Raw genomic sequence first — 14,910 nt, 5'->3', positions numbered from 1 at the left:
AGAGGCTCGTAGCATTGACCTTCAACCTCCAGAACCCGGTATTGTGGCGGGTTTGGACAACCTACTTAAAAGTATAATTATCTTGTCAAAGCGATGGTTGACTGTGTTTAGAATTGAAGCCATGGTCGAGACGACGTCTAGTATGTATTACAATCAATCAAGTGAGCTAAGCTGCTATCTATCAACTGCTTCGTTTTGGCAGAAACGCGTGGATAACTTCCTTTTGTACTAGATCGACTGTGCTCGGGTAGATACAGACGGGTCATGCCACTGACATGCTGCACTCTCTCGTTCTTTGCTTAATTTGCGACACTGCTTATGGAAAAGGCGGCACTTTTCTCTAGCATCTAGGCATTCCCGATGCTTCTCTTCAATTGATGCAAAGTAAGATTCGGACACTGCTTCTACCTCGGCTGTAAAATCGTCTAGGTTTTCTTGAGCTGTGGCCTCGATGGCATGAATGCCGTCATCCCTGGCTTGAACAAGCTCAAGTCGAGCATCTTCCACTGTCTCTTGTAGGTCAACATGGGCGATGGCTTGCTCATCCTCGACAGTCTGGAATACGCCATCTAGAGCAGCCTCGATAGCGGGCATTATCAAAGGTGGTAGGTTCTCTTCTACCAGCGGTTTCAATCGATCCCCAAGCTGAATATCAATGGCTTTGTATACAGTCTCAGTTTGCAGTAAGTTGTGTGATAAGAGCTCCTCCTTGATCACTGCCCGAACGGTGTCAGGCAGTGTCGTGTCTACGAGGTCTCGAAGTTCGGATCGGATGATGTTGCGCAGAAGACTACTAAGGTTGGGGGTGTTGATTGTGTGAGCATCAGAGCAAGGGCTGGCACTGGCTTTAGTTGAAGCTCGACTGTTCTCGTCTCTTTCAAGGCTACCTCTGATACTCGGAGTGTTAGGCTCGGTAGGCGATCCCAACGAGGGAGTGTGTTGAAGGATTTTCTTGACGGGCCGCTTCTCCGGGGAAGGGCTAGATGAGCATGCTGGGAAGGTCAGTCTGGTAACAAGATCAATCAGGCCACGTGCATGTACCTTCGCGGAGTCGCTTTCGTTCAGGTTGAGATTGAGACTGCTGCCAGTACGGCGGGGGAGCTTCCGGGCTCGGTGTGGCAGCGTCGGCAAGGCCGAGAAGTCGCCAGTCAACCTCTTGCGCACCCTTACCACCCTGAAGGCGACGGAGATCAATGGGGCACGATGTCAACGCCGAATTCTGAATTGAATTTATGAAATTGTGCAAGTCTTGTCGCTCCCCTTCGGAGATGTGGTTTGAACCAAAGTAGATCGATATAGAAGTAGAAGCGCAGAGCTTAGTGAAGGCACGCAAACGAGACTCATGAACAGGCTTTGGGAACAAGGTAGAAGAGGACATGGGACATAATACACCCCCTGGAGATCTCAGCGAAATAGACAAGGTCGAGACTTGATCACCAGCGGGCAGAGCATCCGTGAAAATCGACTTCATTTTGTCAGGAGACAGGACTGTGTTGTGTGGTTCCAAGGCCATAGTGACGATATTTTCTGGCCGCAGCACGAGCGACAAGGACTGTATGGCATCGAATCCTTGAAGGTGCAGTTGAGTACGTAAGTTCACCATGCCTTGAGAGCTGGACTTGTTGTATTTCACAAGAAGATCAACAAGAGCGTGCGAGTCAGAGTCACATTGAAAGGCACAGCGGTCGGGCTGCGCAAGAACGGGCGTGCCACGCAGTAGCCACGCAGCAGCGGCAGCGGCAGCGGCAGCGCCCCGGTTGCGAGACGGCATTCTGTGATTCCGTCAGTCAAGTGTGCACTGACCTACTAACCAAAGGCGGTGTCCCCTGGTCTCGCCAGGAACCCTCCCACCCAGGCTTCTCTGTCGACTGAGCAGCCTAGACTCAAGATGTTGTGATGACCTTGCTGCCAGCTTCTTACTGCGATTTGCCCGAGGGCGACCTTTGGACGAGAAGAATGCAGAGTACTGCCTATGGTATCCTGCGGAACTGCGCTCTCTTCCCCGTCGGCCGGCGACCGATCGCAGCCCCCTTGTTGCGAAAGGGTCCAGTACAAGTACGGGAATGGCGGACCTGGGGCCAGAGCGGACAGGCAAGAGGCACAGTTCGGCGGACCAGCGACAATACCGGACAATGCGCCCAGTCGGAAGGAAAAGCTGCAGGTAATCGCAGGCGCTGCTATCGTGGAGGTCGGCGGAGTCTGCTGAGAATGACGCGATCAGGCGGGTGGACGAGCGAACAGGGCGGCGCGCAGTTGGTGAGTACAGTGCGATCACTACATCAAAATTGGTCGCACCAAACCACAGAGATTGCAGCCGGTTGCAGAACTGATGGAACTAGAGCTGGATGGATAAGGCCAACGCGTATTGTGATGGAAATCGATGGTATTAGGGTAGAGAGGAAGAGATTGGGAAGAGTCCGACGCGCCTTACAAACAGCGGAGTGGCTGCTGCGCCAAGACCCCCGGCGATACATTTATCCGTTCCGACGTGTCATCAGACAAGCCACCGGGCATATCCATGACCTACCTTAGGTAGCAAATGGATGCCTGGAATGTCGTAATCGTCAGTGGTGTAGAAATCGAGTACTCGTTCATCCTGTGTCAACGTCTTGAGGCCCATAAGCCCTGCTCTCGATGCATTTGTTGTATCAGTGACCAAATGTTACTACGCGGGCCTTCGTTGAATTTGTATATCAACCAACTGTCAACAGTGCTAAAGACTAGACGTTTGAACGATTAAGCGTCTCGCACGGCGTGCCCGTGTTGTGAGGTCCATGTTAGCTTCACGGCTGATATATGTTAAGACAGGCAACCCAGTCTTTTAGAACAGATCAGCGCAGCGAAGAGCTTGCTTTAGGACTTCCACCATGTCTGCAGCGTGTGTATACCCCCGTACGATAGTATTGCAGAAAGCTTCGCCGGTAATCGCATCCCAAGAGACGATTGTTTCCCTAGGATTCGTGATGCCTATACTGACTGTCTGTTCCTTACAATATTATATGCTCTGGGATCTCGCGGTACATGTCTTGATGCATATGATGACGGAATGGATGATTTCCTCTGGATATTGCTCGTGCAAGCCAGGCTACGGTCGCATCTGAGCGATTCCCGTATTGCTGTACTTAGTCGGGGACCAGAATGTGTATAATTGAACTGATATGCTGATAAAAGCAGACTCGTGCGCCTTGCTTGTTAAATACAACAGCTCTGGTACTTGTCGTCCCTTGGTCGATGGCAATCACAAATTGGCCGTCCATTAGGCGCAATTGTACTCGAGTAGCTGGTACACTGATATTGATATGATCTAAAAGAACAACTTATGAGCAGTGTAGGCTAAGTGGAATGATCCTCGAGTAAACAGAGCATGCTATATCCTTCCGGCCATGCCAGTGAGTTCGGAAATGATTGACATTCGTAGGGCGGCCCCTTGGACTCCCTTTGAGCTATTAATCTTGGCTGCAATGTCCACAAAGGAAAGCAAGGATCTATTCCTAGATTGAAGTGCCCTACGTTAGTATACCTCTGCATACCGACGAAGCTGTGGACAGGGCCAGCCCCACGGCGGCTGACTTATACGCCATTACCCTTGGCCCCGCTGCGGCTGACTAGATGTCCAACCTCTCCAAAAGCTAACCACTTGCATCAACCTTTAATCGCGCTTAAAGAGGGTTCTCCTATGTTCGGATGTACATCTCGGTCGAAGGGAGTGTAAATGACTACGGACCCCGAGAATTTCTTGGGAAAACCAATCGACAAACATAGCGACGAGCTCAACCGGACTAAGACGAGTAGCACCCTTGCTCGTGAGAGGCCTTACCCTAGCGGGTTCTGGTACTTTTGCTACAGACGTGCGACGCCACGATGATCGCGAAGCACCAAACATCGAGTGGAAAAACACTCACCGTATCTGAGATCGAGAGACCAGATTATCGCAGATTTCAGAGAATCCAGCTGTGTAGACAACAGTAGCTATGATATATTGGTGATTGGAAGAGGAGCCACGGAAGTCGGTCTCGCGTCGGACGCTGCTTCACGTTTATTCAAGGACGCTCTAGAGCGAGATAGTGAACCCGGGCCCGCAGTCACGGCTATTGCCAAGGTAGCTAATGTTGCCAACTGTATGGAAGTCGAATCAGAGCCGGACGATCATTGTACAGGCACGACGGATAAGCCCTACGAGTCAGTGGCCTGTCCCAAGCCCAATGATGTTGCCATACAATGGGTACTCGACTAGGTCTTACGCTACCCCGATCTCAGTTTTTCTTCAAAGTCATCTGATGTACTCTCGACGTGGGCCGACTTGAGACCTCTAGTCAGCCACCCTTCGTCCAAAGCGTCACAGGATATTGCCCGTCAACATCTCGTTCGAAGCGGTCTCAGTGGATATCTCACAGTCTCCGGTGGAAAATGGACGACCTTCATGCAAATGGCAGGCGATGCAGTAGTGCAGCTGTTGAGCAATGCGGTTTATGATTCAGCAATTCTCAACTCGGCTGCGTGACAGCGAAGATAAGGTTGTGGGGGTGGAGCATTGGAGTCCACGCTCCTTACGAGACGGACGCATCGCTGTGGCTTGGATTTAAATGGAGCGAAGGATCTTACTAGCTCTCACGGAGATTGTGCATGGGAAGCAGTGGAGCTGAGTAGCTCAAAGTCTGACAGGAATCGTCTCTCTTCCGCACACCCGTATCTCGAAGCCGAGGTCCGATCTGCCGTCCGACGAGTATGCCCTGCACTCTAGCGATCTTTTGACTCGATGTACCAGGTTGGTGTTTGTAGACGCCTGTGCGGCACTTCGTGCCCTACCCGTAATGGTCGACATTATGTCTCAAGACTTACACTGGGATAACGTCTGGAAAGAGATAGCAATCCGTCTCGCGACTCGCTACTTGGAGAACAAGATCTGATAGACACATAGTTCTTTAACGTCTCATGAGATAGTTGAAATTGATTTGAAACCTTCTTGAACAGGGCAAGCAGGAACGAGCATGCAAGGCTAATATTTTGCGCAGACCAACACATGATGATACGTAAGGCATGAACACAAAGCAGCATGTAGCAGAGCTCATTCTCGTTTCACTCCTATATCATCTGTGTGGTATAAGCTCTCAGTAGCATCCAATGGCTTGCTTGCATCAACACATCATGTCCTGGTTGGAATTGCAAAGAGAGGGTAAAGACCTTTCCATGTCCGTTAATCAAGTTATTGGTATTTGTGAGGAGGCCAAACATTCAAGGACAATTAAGTGCAACACTTCATTTTTTCAATTCATACTGTTCAAGGCTTGAACATATCCGCCCAAGGGTTGAGGATATCTGCCCTCTACTCAAAGTCAATGCCGTGGCGATAGTGCACCGTAAGAATCACGTCATTTCTGCGTCTAATGTTTATACGAGTTCAGCTCTGTCCAACAATGCCCTCATAAAGTGCAATTTCCAACTCTTCGTGACAAGCAAATACATCCGGATCTAACATGGATTGTTCAGTAGAATTCCATCGTCTAGAAATGCGGAACCTACCATTAAAAGGCAGAATTTGCGAAGCAACCATCCCACCTACTCCATTTTCGACGTCGGCCCACCAGATGAGGTTTGCCAGACCACTCCACCAGACGGTGTTGCCTGAGCGTCCCGTATGACTGGGATGGAGGAGCCTGAAAAAAGACATACCCCAGCCTTGGGGTTGTTCGTGAGGTTGTGGGTACGTTTCCGCTGCTGAATTTACTAAAGAGGGTTTACAGGCTGGACCCACGTCCCTGGCAAAATCAGGGTGTTCGGATATTTGATTCTCGAGCATGTCTACGCTCTTGTCAGTTTGACTCATGATATCTGTTCGTGATCGAAGCCTTACTCGCAACAGTCTTGGCTTCGAGAATTCTCATACCGGACGGCGCATGAACGCCGCCATTCAACAGGACTGCGACTATCTCTGCGACTTATCAGATCAAGATTGATGTGCTGCAGGTCTCAGGTCTACTGACGACAATAATCCCGAGGGGTGCCGAACAGCCCATGACCCCCAGCTTGTATCACAGTATTGCGTTTGGCCTCATGGACACGAAGGGGAGTCTTCAATAGATGACCGCCATCGCGCGCTTGAATGGTTCCATCCGCACGGCGCTCGTGAAGGTATGCCAGGAGTGCCATCTGTTCAGTGGTAGGGAAAAATGATATGGAAGAGATACCGAGAGGCTGAAAGATGTTTCTCTGCATATAATCATGCAGCCCTGTACCGCTGATGCGCTCGATCAAACGACCAACCCAGTCCATGTTGATGCCGTATTCCCAAGCTGTCCCGGGTTGGTTCACAAGTGGCTGAGCGAAGATATCGAACTCTTCGCTGCTGACCTCGGAGATGCCAGTAGGCTCGGACCACTCCTTCAATTTGGGATTCGCGAAACTGTAGCCAAAGCCAGCTGATGTCGATGGATCAGTTGGTGTGAAATCAAAAACGCTCGTTCTTGGCGTACCTGTATGAGACAACAGCATACGCAGAGTGACCTTGCTTTGCTTAGGAACAAGTTCTAGGCCTCCTTGCTGGTCACGTTCGAGGACTTTACGATCTTGAAGCTCCCAGAGACAGGCCTCAAGCTGTTCCCCGTCATCGAGATTGATCAGACCCTGCTCAACAAGTTGCATGGCTGCTATCGCTGTGACCATTTTAGTGCAGGAAGCATACCAGAAAATGGTGTCGGTTGTCATAGGTACACTTGACCCCGTGGCTCTGCGTCCACCAGCATATTCGAACAGTGCTTGACCTGTCTTATCAACAAAGCAGCAAACAAGTCCTGGAATGCCATTCTCCTTATTGATAAAAGCATCTGCGATGCCTTCCAGCCGGTCGTTTGAGGTTTGAGAGAGACGCATGGTAAATAGAGAATATCTGATGACGCCAGTGAGCTTTTTTCATCAAATCTACGAAAGATGGGAATCGCATCCTGCGCTGTAGCACATATCATACTCATACCAATAGCTGGGACAATACCGACTATCCTCGGTTGGAACTGGGGACGTTCTTTCTTTCCTCGGTTAAGACAAGTACCGATGGTGTGCCGGCTCTGCTTCAATGCCAGTGCCAACATTAATAAGGTTTATCAGCCCTAACTCGAGCTGGCGAGGCTCGAGCCTATATGGATGGAACGGTGCATAAGTCGATCCTGCACAGGCGCCAAAAGCTTCTGATTGGCGGGCTGTAGCGAAAGTCAAACCATACCGAGATAGGATACTGGGGTATGTCCTGGGGTACTGGGGTACGCACTGGGATTGCGGGGTAGAGTAGGCGCGTACAGGGTGCCCCGCCTGTCGGTCTCGGTAGCGCAAAACCAACGCAATGATAGTGGTGGTTGGATTCCAACTGAGAGTGAACCTTATACTTCAGTAGTCTTGAAAGACACCACGAGTTTGTATATAAGACGGTTGCGCAGAGCCGGTATAAGGGCAGTCCAGATGACCCTCTCACCTTCCAACAAATTATACCCTCTTTCAAAGCTGTTCGATTTTGCTGTTACCAGACTCAGTCACTTAAGCGAATATGTACAGACCACTTTGGCTGGTCCGGTCCGTTGATACTCATTGTCATTTTTTTCCAAATACATTAGATCTAACATTCCATAGCCCATGGACCCAGAACTTCTTGTCTGGCATCATACTTTTCCTCACCGTTGGCATTTACCTTGCCTTGGTTGGTATGTGACCTTCGATATGGATTCGCGGTCAAATATTCATCTTTATAGGCCTCGGTGCTGGTGGCGGCAGTCCATCTGCTGCGCATTACAATGTAATCACCTACACGACACTTTACGCAGTCTTCACAATTAGTGGATTCTTTGGCGGCAGTATTATGAACACGCTGGGGCCCAAGTGGACTATGACTGTGAGCATCTCTGCTGAGTATCCCTCCTCTAGTGGCTGACTATATCAATAGCTCGGTGTTCTCGGTTATCCTATCTTCGTTGGTGGTCTATGGCATTATGATTCCACTGGTACGCCAGGCTTTGCTTTGGCTGGTGGAATCATATTGGGCATTTCTGCCGGTCTTTTGTGGACCGTCTCCGGATTCATGTAAGTCCAAAAAATTGACCCTTGGTCAGCATTACTTGTTATTTACAACGTATTGACATGCATGTGTTTTAGTCAGTTTGCGTACGCCGAGGAAAAAGACAAGGGTTCCTACATTGCCTGGCAACTACTTCTTTTGGGGGTTGGTTGCACAGTAGGTGCTCTCATCGTTTTCGGGATCACCAAAGACGTCACCTCGATCAGCGGAGTTCCTACTTCGGTCTACATTTCCTTCATTGTCATCATGACTTCTGCAGCTGTTGTTAGGTAAAGTTATCTGAGATATGAACACCATTGTATTTGTATTGACTTGGTCGACTAGCGCTCTTGGTATCGTGTCTCCCGAGCACGTTGTTCGTCCTGATGGAACTCATCTGGCCGAATTTGTGGCTACTGACTTTCGCAACGAATTCATGGGATGCGTTGAACTCTTGAAGGACTGGTGAGTAACGCCCCATGTTGCTCCGCGCCTTGTTGAATACCAGAGCAAGCTGACAACAATGGAACAGGCGGATTATTCTATTAATAATTCCTATGTTCGCGACTGAAATGTCGTCTTCACTGATCCCTACTATCAGCGCTTATTCGTTCAATCTGCGTACCCGCTCGCTGAACAGTATCATTTTCTGGGGTGTCCAGATTCCCTCGACTTTGGCCTTTGGCTGGGTCCTCGATAACGACAGATTCAAGAGACGCGTCCGTGGAACAATGGCCTTGACCATCTCTGGAGTCATCGTTGCAGTCAGTTGGGCCCTTGCAATCGCAGTCCAGTTGAAGCATGGGCTTAAGCGTGATGTCGAAAGTCCTGAGTGGGATTGGACCGATGGCCCCTTCATCGAGTTTCTTTTTGTTATCATTTTTACCGGAATCGCCTATGCTATTGACCAGATGATGGTCATGTGGGTCATCAGCGCCTTCAGCAATGAGCCTCGTCTACTCGCCCGCTATGGTGGGTTCTTCAAGGGCATGCTCAGCGCTGGTCTTTGCGTGGCCTTTGGCATGGAAGCCGCAGGAACGTCTTACCTGTAAGTCTCACCTATTCCTATTACAGCATGAGGCATTACTAACGTACCACAGCGCTCAGACTTTGTTCCAAACCTGCCTCATGATCGTTTCATTCCCCATTATGTTCTTCCTTGTACTTAAGTGCGTCAAAGACTCCAATTACTTTACAGAAGTTGGTGTTATTCCTCCTCAACACATCGTAGATGAAAAGAAGGAGGTAGATGTCGTTGAGTTAGAAGAGAGAATAGAAGATCATGGCCACACAATTGAGTAAATCAACTGGGCTTACTGCAGCCGTGATAAGTATGGGAATATCTAAGCTACTGCGCTGAATTTTTGGAGTTGTCACAGCGTGAGAGGCCTTATCTGCACTAGAGGTTGCGAAGCTGGATATACCTTAGTAGTCAACTTTAGATACACCTCAGCATACTTGACTTACTAGCGTATAACCCTTTATTTCCGTTTATGTTCAGATATTAAAGCTTAGCATACTTCTATGAGTGAGAATGTCACATAGTTATACTCGACCTTGGAAGCTGTGACAATCCGCACACTGTACGCACTATGCGAGGTAGGTTCGGGAGGTGTGCGAGGACCTTACGGCCTAGAAGCGAGGCTTAGTACGCACACTGATAATACTATATAGAGAAAGGAGCATATAAAGAGCATGCTACTTCCTAGCTATTTATTTGATATATACTTACCCTTATTATTCGTACTTATTACGTCTTTATTTACTAGTATCCTTATAATTCGAATAGCCCTTGATTCTTTTAAAAAGGTAGCTATATATGTAACAGGATACATCGCCGTAGAACTGAATACCGCACGTGACTCGCTTGGCGTACGCATTAGGCGAGTCCGCGTCGCACCTGATAGGATCCTGTGTCGCCATCAACCTAATAGCAATAGGACAACGAATAGCTTTGGCTACGAGCAGACTATTGCTTTCGAGCGATCCATACGTTGTTACATGCCTTTCCGAACTGCGTGCTATGATGATGACGGAAAGTGGCCGCAGTTCATGGCACATTGAAGAACATAATACATCTTCCATCTCTGAGCTTCAGAGGCATGCCGGGAGTGGCTGAAGCCGAAGCCGAAGCCGAAGCCGGGTGTGTGATACACTAATCGAAGCTGTCAACTTTGACGGGTCAACCTTAACGGGTCAACCTTAATATAAGCGCGGCGACTGCTGAGCCCCTGTACAACCTGCTCCCGTAGGAGACCAGAGATCTGGGGAAAAAAACGGGGAGAAACACAATGATTGGAATCCTCAAGTCAACGATCGAGCAGGAGTTACAGCGCTAGAAGTCGCTTCAGAGATAACGGTCTCTACAATCACCAACAATTTCCTTACGCAAGCAATGGCTACTATACCTTGGCGCTTATGGCGAATCTTGTCATATTTGACGTTTACTCTACTACCGATCGTTCGTCACTCATCCTCTTCTTCCTCTACGGGTGTTCATGAAGAGTATTCGACAAGCCCACGATGCATCTAAAGGGGAGGGCAAAACTCGATTTATATACTACTTCTGATACAAAATCGTAGACATCCTTCCACTACTATAAGATGTATATTTTCAAGATTTACTAGTATTTATCTGGTAGCTCAATTAATTGATCAAGTGGTAATAGACAGGAACTACTCCCATATATGTAGAAAACAATAGGTAGAATAAAAGATAGTGTAATATCTACTATTGAGTTCATATATAGTAATAAGACTAAGTCTAGGATACTATAACTTTCACATTAAGCCTAGGCGTCCTAAATCGTAAGGTTTCCTTGACCCTTTAGTCTGTATACTAGATGATTCCACGACCATGTCCGACTGTATATAGATCTTATTTAGCGACATATGGTGCGTAGCTAGCAAGGTATTGGCATCTAGCGTTAGCAACAGGATCAGCCACGACAGTATAGCCTGTAGATGTGAGACTCAGAGCTTGTCCGGCAGCACCGTATCTAGGCATCGAAGGCTGATTCTTTGCTCCAGCAAATCCGTTGTATGCAAAGTTGATGAAGGTGGACTGCATGGTTATAGCGACTGTAGCATTGACTTTAGGACTCGAGCCGTTGTTGTAGAAGTTGTATAGTTGATCAGAACCATGGATGGCGTCCAACTGGCTAGGGGTGTTGAAGTTGTAGTTGAAGTTCCAACCGTTCGAGCCTTTGTCAAGGGCGTAAGAGTTGCAGTTGACAAAAGCGTCAGCTACGAACACTGTAGCACGTTGTGCCTGAGTTGTGTACGGCAGGCTCGAACTGCTATTTGAAGGAGAAGGATAGATTTGATTGGCAATGGTGTTGATGACGTGATCAGGAGCTCCGTTGTAGACAGTCTTGACGTAGGCTATAAAGGCGGCGTCCGAGGTGACTGAAGCGGGGGAGAACAGTGCCCCTTCGTTGCCATTGTGAGCTGTGATCAGAGGGATGGACCTGTCGAAGTTTCCGTTCAACCAAATTCGAGGAAGTGGGGCTTTGACAAACGTGTTGTCGACAGAAGGGCCAAAAAAGTCAGTACCATATGATGCGGAACCAACGAGGGCCAGATTAGCTGCCTGGATGGCGGCCGTGTTCATGCTACGAGCACTACCGATGTCTTTCACACCCAACTTGGCCAAGAACTGCTGTGTGTCATTGGTAGCCACGGCATAGCTCAGCGGGAGCGCAGCCTACATTTATCTCATGTCAGCATGTAAGCAAGTAGCACCAAATAAATGTTGCACGTACCGGACTTTGAATAATAGCTTTTCCGAATGGCGTGGGGCCGTAAGATCCGACAGCACCAAGCTGGAAGCCAATGGAACTAGCACCAGCAGATTCACCGAGCACTGTGATTCTGGTTGGGTCACCTCCGAACGCCCAGATGTATTGCTTCACCCAGTTTAAGGCAAATCTTTGATCCAAGAGCCCGGCGTTGGCAACACCATCAGCCTGGACTCCGGCACCACCCAAAAAGCCAAATGCACCGAGCTGGATAAATATTAGCCACTGTCCGGTAAACTGTCCGAATTTTATGTTGAGGCTTACACGGTAGTTGGGAGCCACGAAGATGAATGGTTGGCCTGCAGCGACGCCGGCGGCAAGGAGGCCTGAAGGATCAACCATTCCTTTGTGTCCACCGATGTAGCCACCGCCGTGGATGTCAACGATGACGGGAACTTTCTGCCACAATTTGTTCTTGTTCACGGACTCTGGGACGTAAACATCCACCTTGAGACAATCCTCGCTGTAGGAACCGGCTCCATTCAATGCGGCGAGGCTGAATAGATTGTGTCAGCTACGACTCGTTTCATGATGTAATTTCCGAGTACACTTACAAGCTGACATCAATGCCTTGATTGTACAGGTTGTAGGCAGCAGTCCTGCCCCAGCCTGCTACTCCAGCGTAGCAGCCGAGAGTGCCTCCGCCAACGTTTGTGGTGCGATTGACGGGAGGGGGCTGAGGTGCTCTCCAACGGAGGTTTCCAACTGGTGGTGCTGCATAAGGAATGTTGGTAAACTCGTAGTAACCAACCGCTTCCTGTGAAAAGAGTCAGTCGTTGTGCGTTCGCAGTTACGGAAACGCAGATGGCCGCACATTGTGGTAGAAAGCCTTCTGCACAGAGTATCCCAAATCAATGACAGGCATGTCAGCCCCTTGCGTGGTGGTGGCGTTTGGAACGTTCGTGTGTGGCATTCCTTGAGGAGGGAAAGCAGCAGCCCAAAAGCTATTGGGAAGCCATCTTGGTGCCTTCAAGGGAATAGCCTCTGCCGAAGCGGCGAGGAGAGCAAGGGGCAAGAGGTACTGCATCTTCCAGAACGAGGGGACCATGGGGAAACCAGTTTAGTATGTAAACGATTGAATCTTGGTCGGTAATGAAGGTATGTAAAAAATCGAATATTGGTCGGTGATGAAACATGCTTCCAAGTCGTGAGCAGCACAGTCACTCTTATATGTTGCAAAGCGAGTCTGCCAACTCGGACATCCACAAACAAGTGAAACTTGTATCGTAGATGGTGGCCATCTTGACAAATCAAGTAGCCTACCAGCGATAGATGAAGTGTAAAGTCGTCCATAAAAGCTTGGTCTTTACGTGGCCGTGAAAAAAAGTCGGCATTGTGCTAAGGACGGAGATGGAGACACACAAGCTGCTGCTAGCTGTGCGCACAGGCAACATTCAAGCTGCTGGCGGAGCGAGTCAGTACGGAACATAGAGCTACCATCGCCATCGTGAAGTAAATTCTGCGCACCGCTTCGATCCTTAGTGAATCCAGTTTCTTTCAACTATGTTGAAGTTTAAAGGTAGATGAAGGTAGGTTAAGTCCATCTTTTTGATTACGTCAAACTTTGAAGGTAGGTCAAGGTACGAATGTTGAAACCCGACACGTCGAATTTGGTAAATAGGGTAGAATCGATTTATGCCCTTTGCATATAAGTATATATTCTGTGTACCAGATCAAAATACTATAAGAGTAATATTGAATTGTCAAGCTACGATGCAAAAATACTGCTTGAAGGTGCTTCTGAGTCGAGAACTTTTGGCCACGGCATTTGTCGGTACTTTTTGTGTACAGCAACAATGTTTGTGCCTACTTTTGCCTGTTATTAGTGTTGGGAAAATTAGGGTATATTTTAGGGTTCTATCTACCTGCATCAGAAACGCGGTCGACTAACCCGTAGGGCAGACACCCGGCTTCGGGCGTTCGTTGTCCCCGAGCGAAGCTGGTACTGCTGCGTTCGCGGGAACCAGAGTGACGAAGGGACTCGTACTTAAGCTCCAGCTCCTGCAGTAGCTGCCGCTGCGGATAGACTCCTCTCCATGCTCCGATCAAAGATGCTAAGGAGCATTCTCGTACCTCAAAGGACTAACCATCGTACCTACTAGTCTGTTAGGTAACGCTCCCGCACGCACGGGAAATATTCTATAGGCACGGGTAATTACTAAGGCCGTATACTCAGAATTGCCCTCCTAACCCCCTGAGGGGGGCTTAGAAGATGTCTTTGCTAGGATCGAGGTAATAAGCTAAAGTGAACAACCCGAGAATTAAGGTTGAATTTGAAGGTACGCTGAAAAAGCTTTGGAGATGCTTTTTAGCATCGATGGAATGGCTGTACCATCCTGCTTCGGCACTTGCACCTTTGGGCGGCTGTCCTTTGACCGCCCGCGAGGATCGCTGTTTGCTCGGGTCGCTGTTTGCTCGGGTCGCTCGTGCAACCGGTGCCTGGTTGGCCAGCCCGATGATCGCATGCTGAGACATGTATCACAGATATTCCGCACTCATAGAAAATCTGAGGTGGAAGTCTGATATATGTGTTGTTGCAAGAGACTGCGTGTTGACTGGCTGCATGCTGCGTATTGAGTCCTGTCCTTGCGTTAAGGTGTCTTGCTCGCAAGCGATCGTACACTGTCACGAATCATCTAAGCAGTTGCGCCAACGATTGGCGGAGGTAAACAGGTTCACTGGTTCTTGCACGTAAATCTGGTTGTTGAAACAAGATTAAAGTAGGAATCGAGGAACGTCTTCATAATGAATTCCTTAGGCAAGAAGCCTAGTCAGACTGTGAACATGGCTTGGTGGCTTGGAGGTCGCCTCATCACTAATTCCAGCCTGCAAGATTATTGCACTCACATATGGTCTTACAATTAGCAGGGCCTCGGATTCCACTGTTTGCCGGATATTGCCATTTCACATGTGTGCAGCGTCTTATACAAGGCTCAAGTATCTATAGAATGACAGAATCTTTATGACCGGCACTGATAGAAAGATGCTTCTAGGCTACACAACGATCCCAGCTTTTCCATGGTGAAGAGTCTCCAGCACAAAGGTAGAGAACAGGTCGGCAACATCCGCTGTCAT

The 14,910-nt window shown here is 48.8% G+C and overlaps 3 protein-coding genes across 4 annotated transcripts; all 3 read right to left on the bottom strand.

The window, feature by feature from the left end:
- Window positions 1-228: 228 nt before the first annotated feature.
- On the bottom strand, window positions 229-1,771 carry AAFC00_002390 (uncharacterized protein; the record flags this gene model as incomplete). Its single annotated transcript, XM_069341697.1, has 2 exons — window positions 229-992; window positions 1,042-1,771. The coding sequence occupies 2 exons, from the start codon at window positions 1,769-1,771 to the stop codon at window positions 229-231; spliced, it is 1,494 nt and encodes a 497-aa protein (XP_069198205.1).
- A 3,627-nt stretch (window positions 1,772-5,398) lies between these two features.
- Window positions 5,399-6,867, bottom strand: AAFC00_002389 (uncharacterized protein; the record flags this gene model as incomplete). Of its 2 annotated transcripts, none has more annotated exons than XM_069341696.1 (5): window positions 5,399-5,469; window positions 5,521-5,799; window positions 5,852-5,929; window positions 5,982-6,416; window positions 6,471-6,867. In XM_069341696.1, the coding sequence occupies 5 exons, from the start codon at window positions 6,865-6,867 to the stop codon at window positions 5,399-5,401; spliced, it is 1,260 nt and encodes a 419-aa protein (XP_069198203.1). The 2 variants fall into 2 exon arrangements, with proteins under 2 accessions (XP_069198203.1, XP_069198204.1); XM_069348012.1 differs by having other exon boundaries at window positions 6,471-6,660.
- Window positions 6,868-10,913: 4,046 nt separating this feature from the next.
- AAFC00_002388 (uncharacterized protein) lies at window positions 10,914-12,883 on the bottom strand (the record flags this gene model as incomplete). The annotated part of the gene is made up of 5 exons (XM_069341695.1): window positions 10,914-11,741; window positions 11,800-12,042; window positions 12,100-12,331; window positions 12,390-12,592; window positions 12,650-12,883. The coding sequence occupies 5 exons, from the start codon at window positions 12,881-12,883 to the stop codon at window positions 10,914-10,916; spliced, it is 1,740 nt and encodes a 579-aa protein (XP_069198202.1).
- Window positions 12,884-14,910: the final 2,027 nt, after the last annotated feature.

The sequence above is a fragment of the Neodothiora populina genome (assembly GCF_041146345.1).
Source record: "Neodothiora populina strain CPC 39397 chromosome Unknown canker_contig_15, whole genome shotgun sequence".
NCBI lineage: Eukaryota > Fungi > Ascomycota > Dothideomycetes > Dothideales > Dothioraceae > Neodothiora > Neodothiora populina.
Note: the sequence above shows the minus strand (reverse complement) of the source record. Positions and strands in the feature narration are given on the sequence as shown.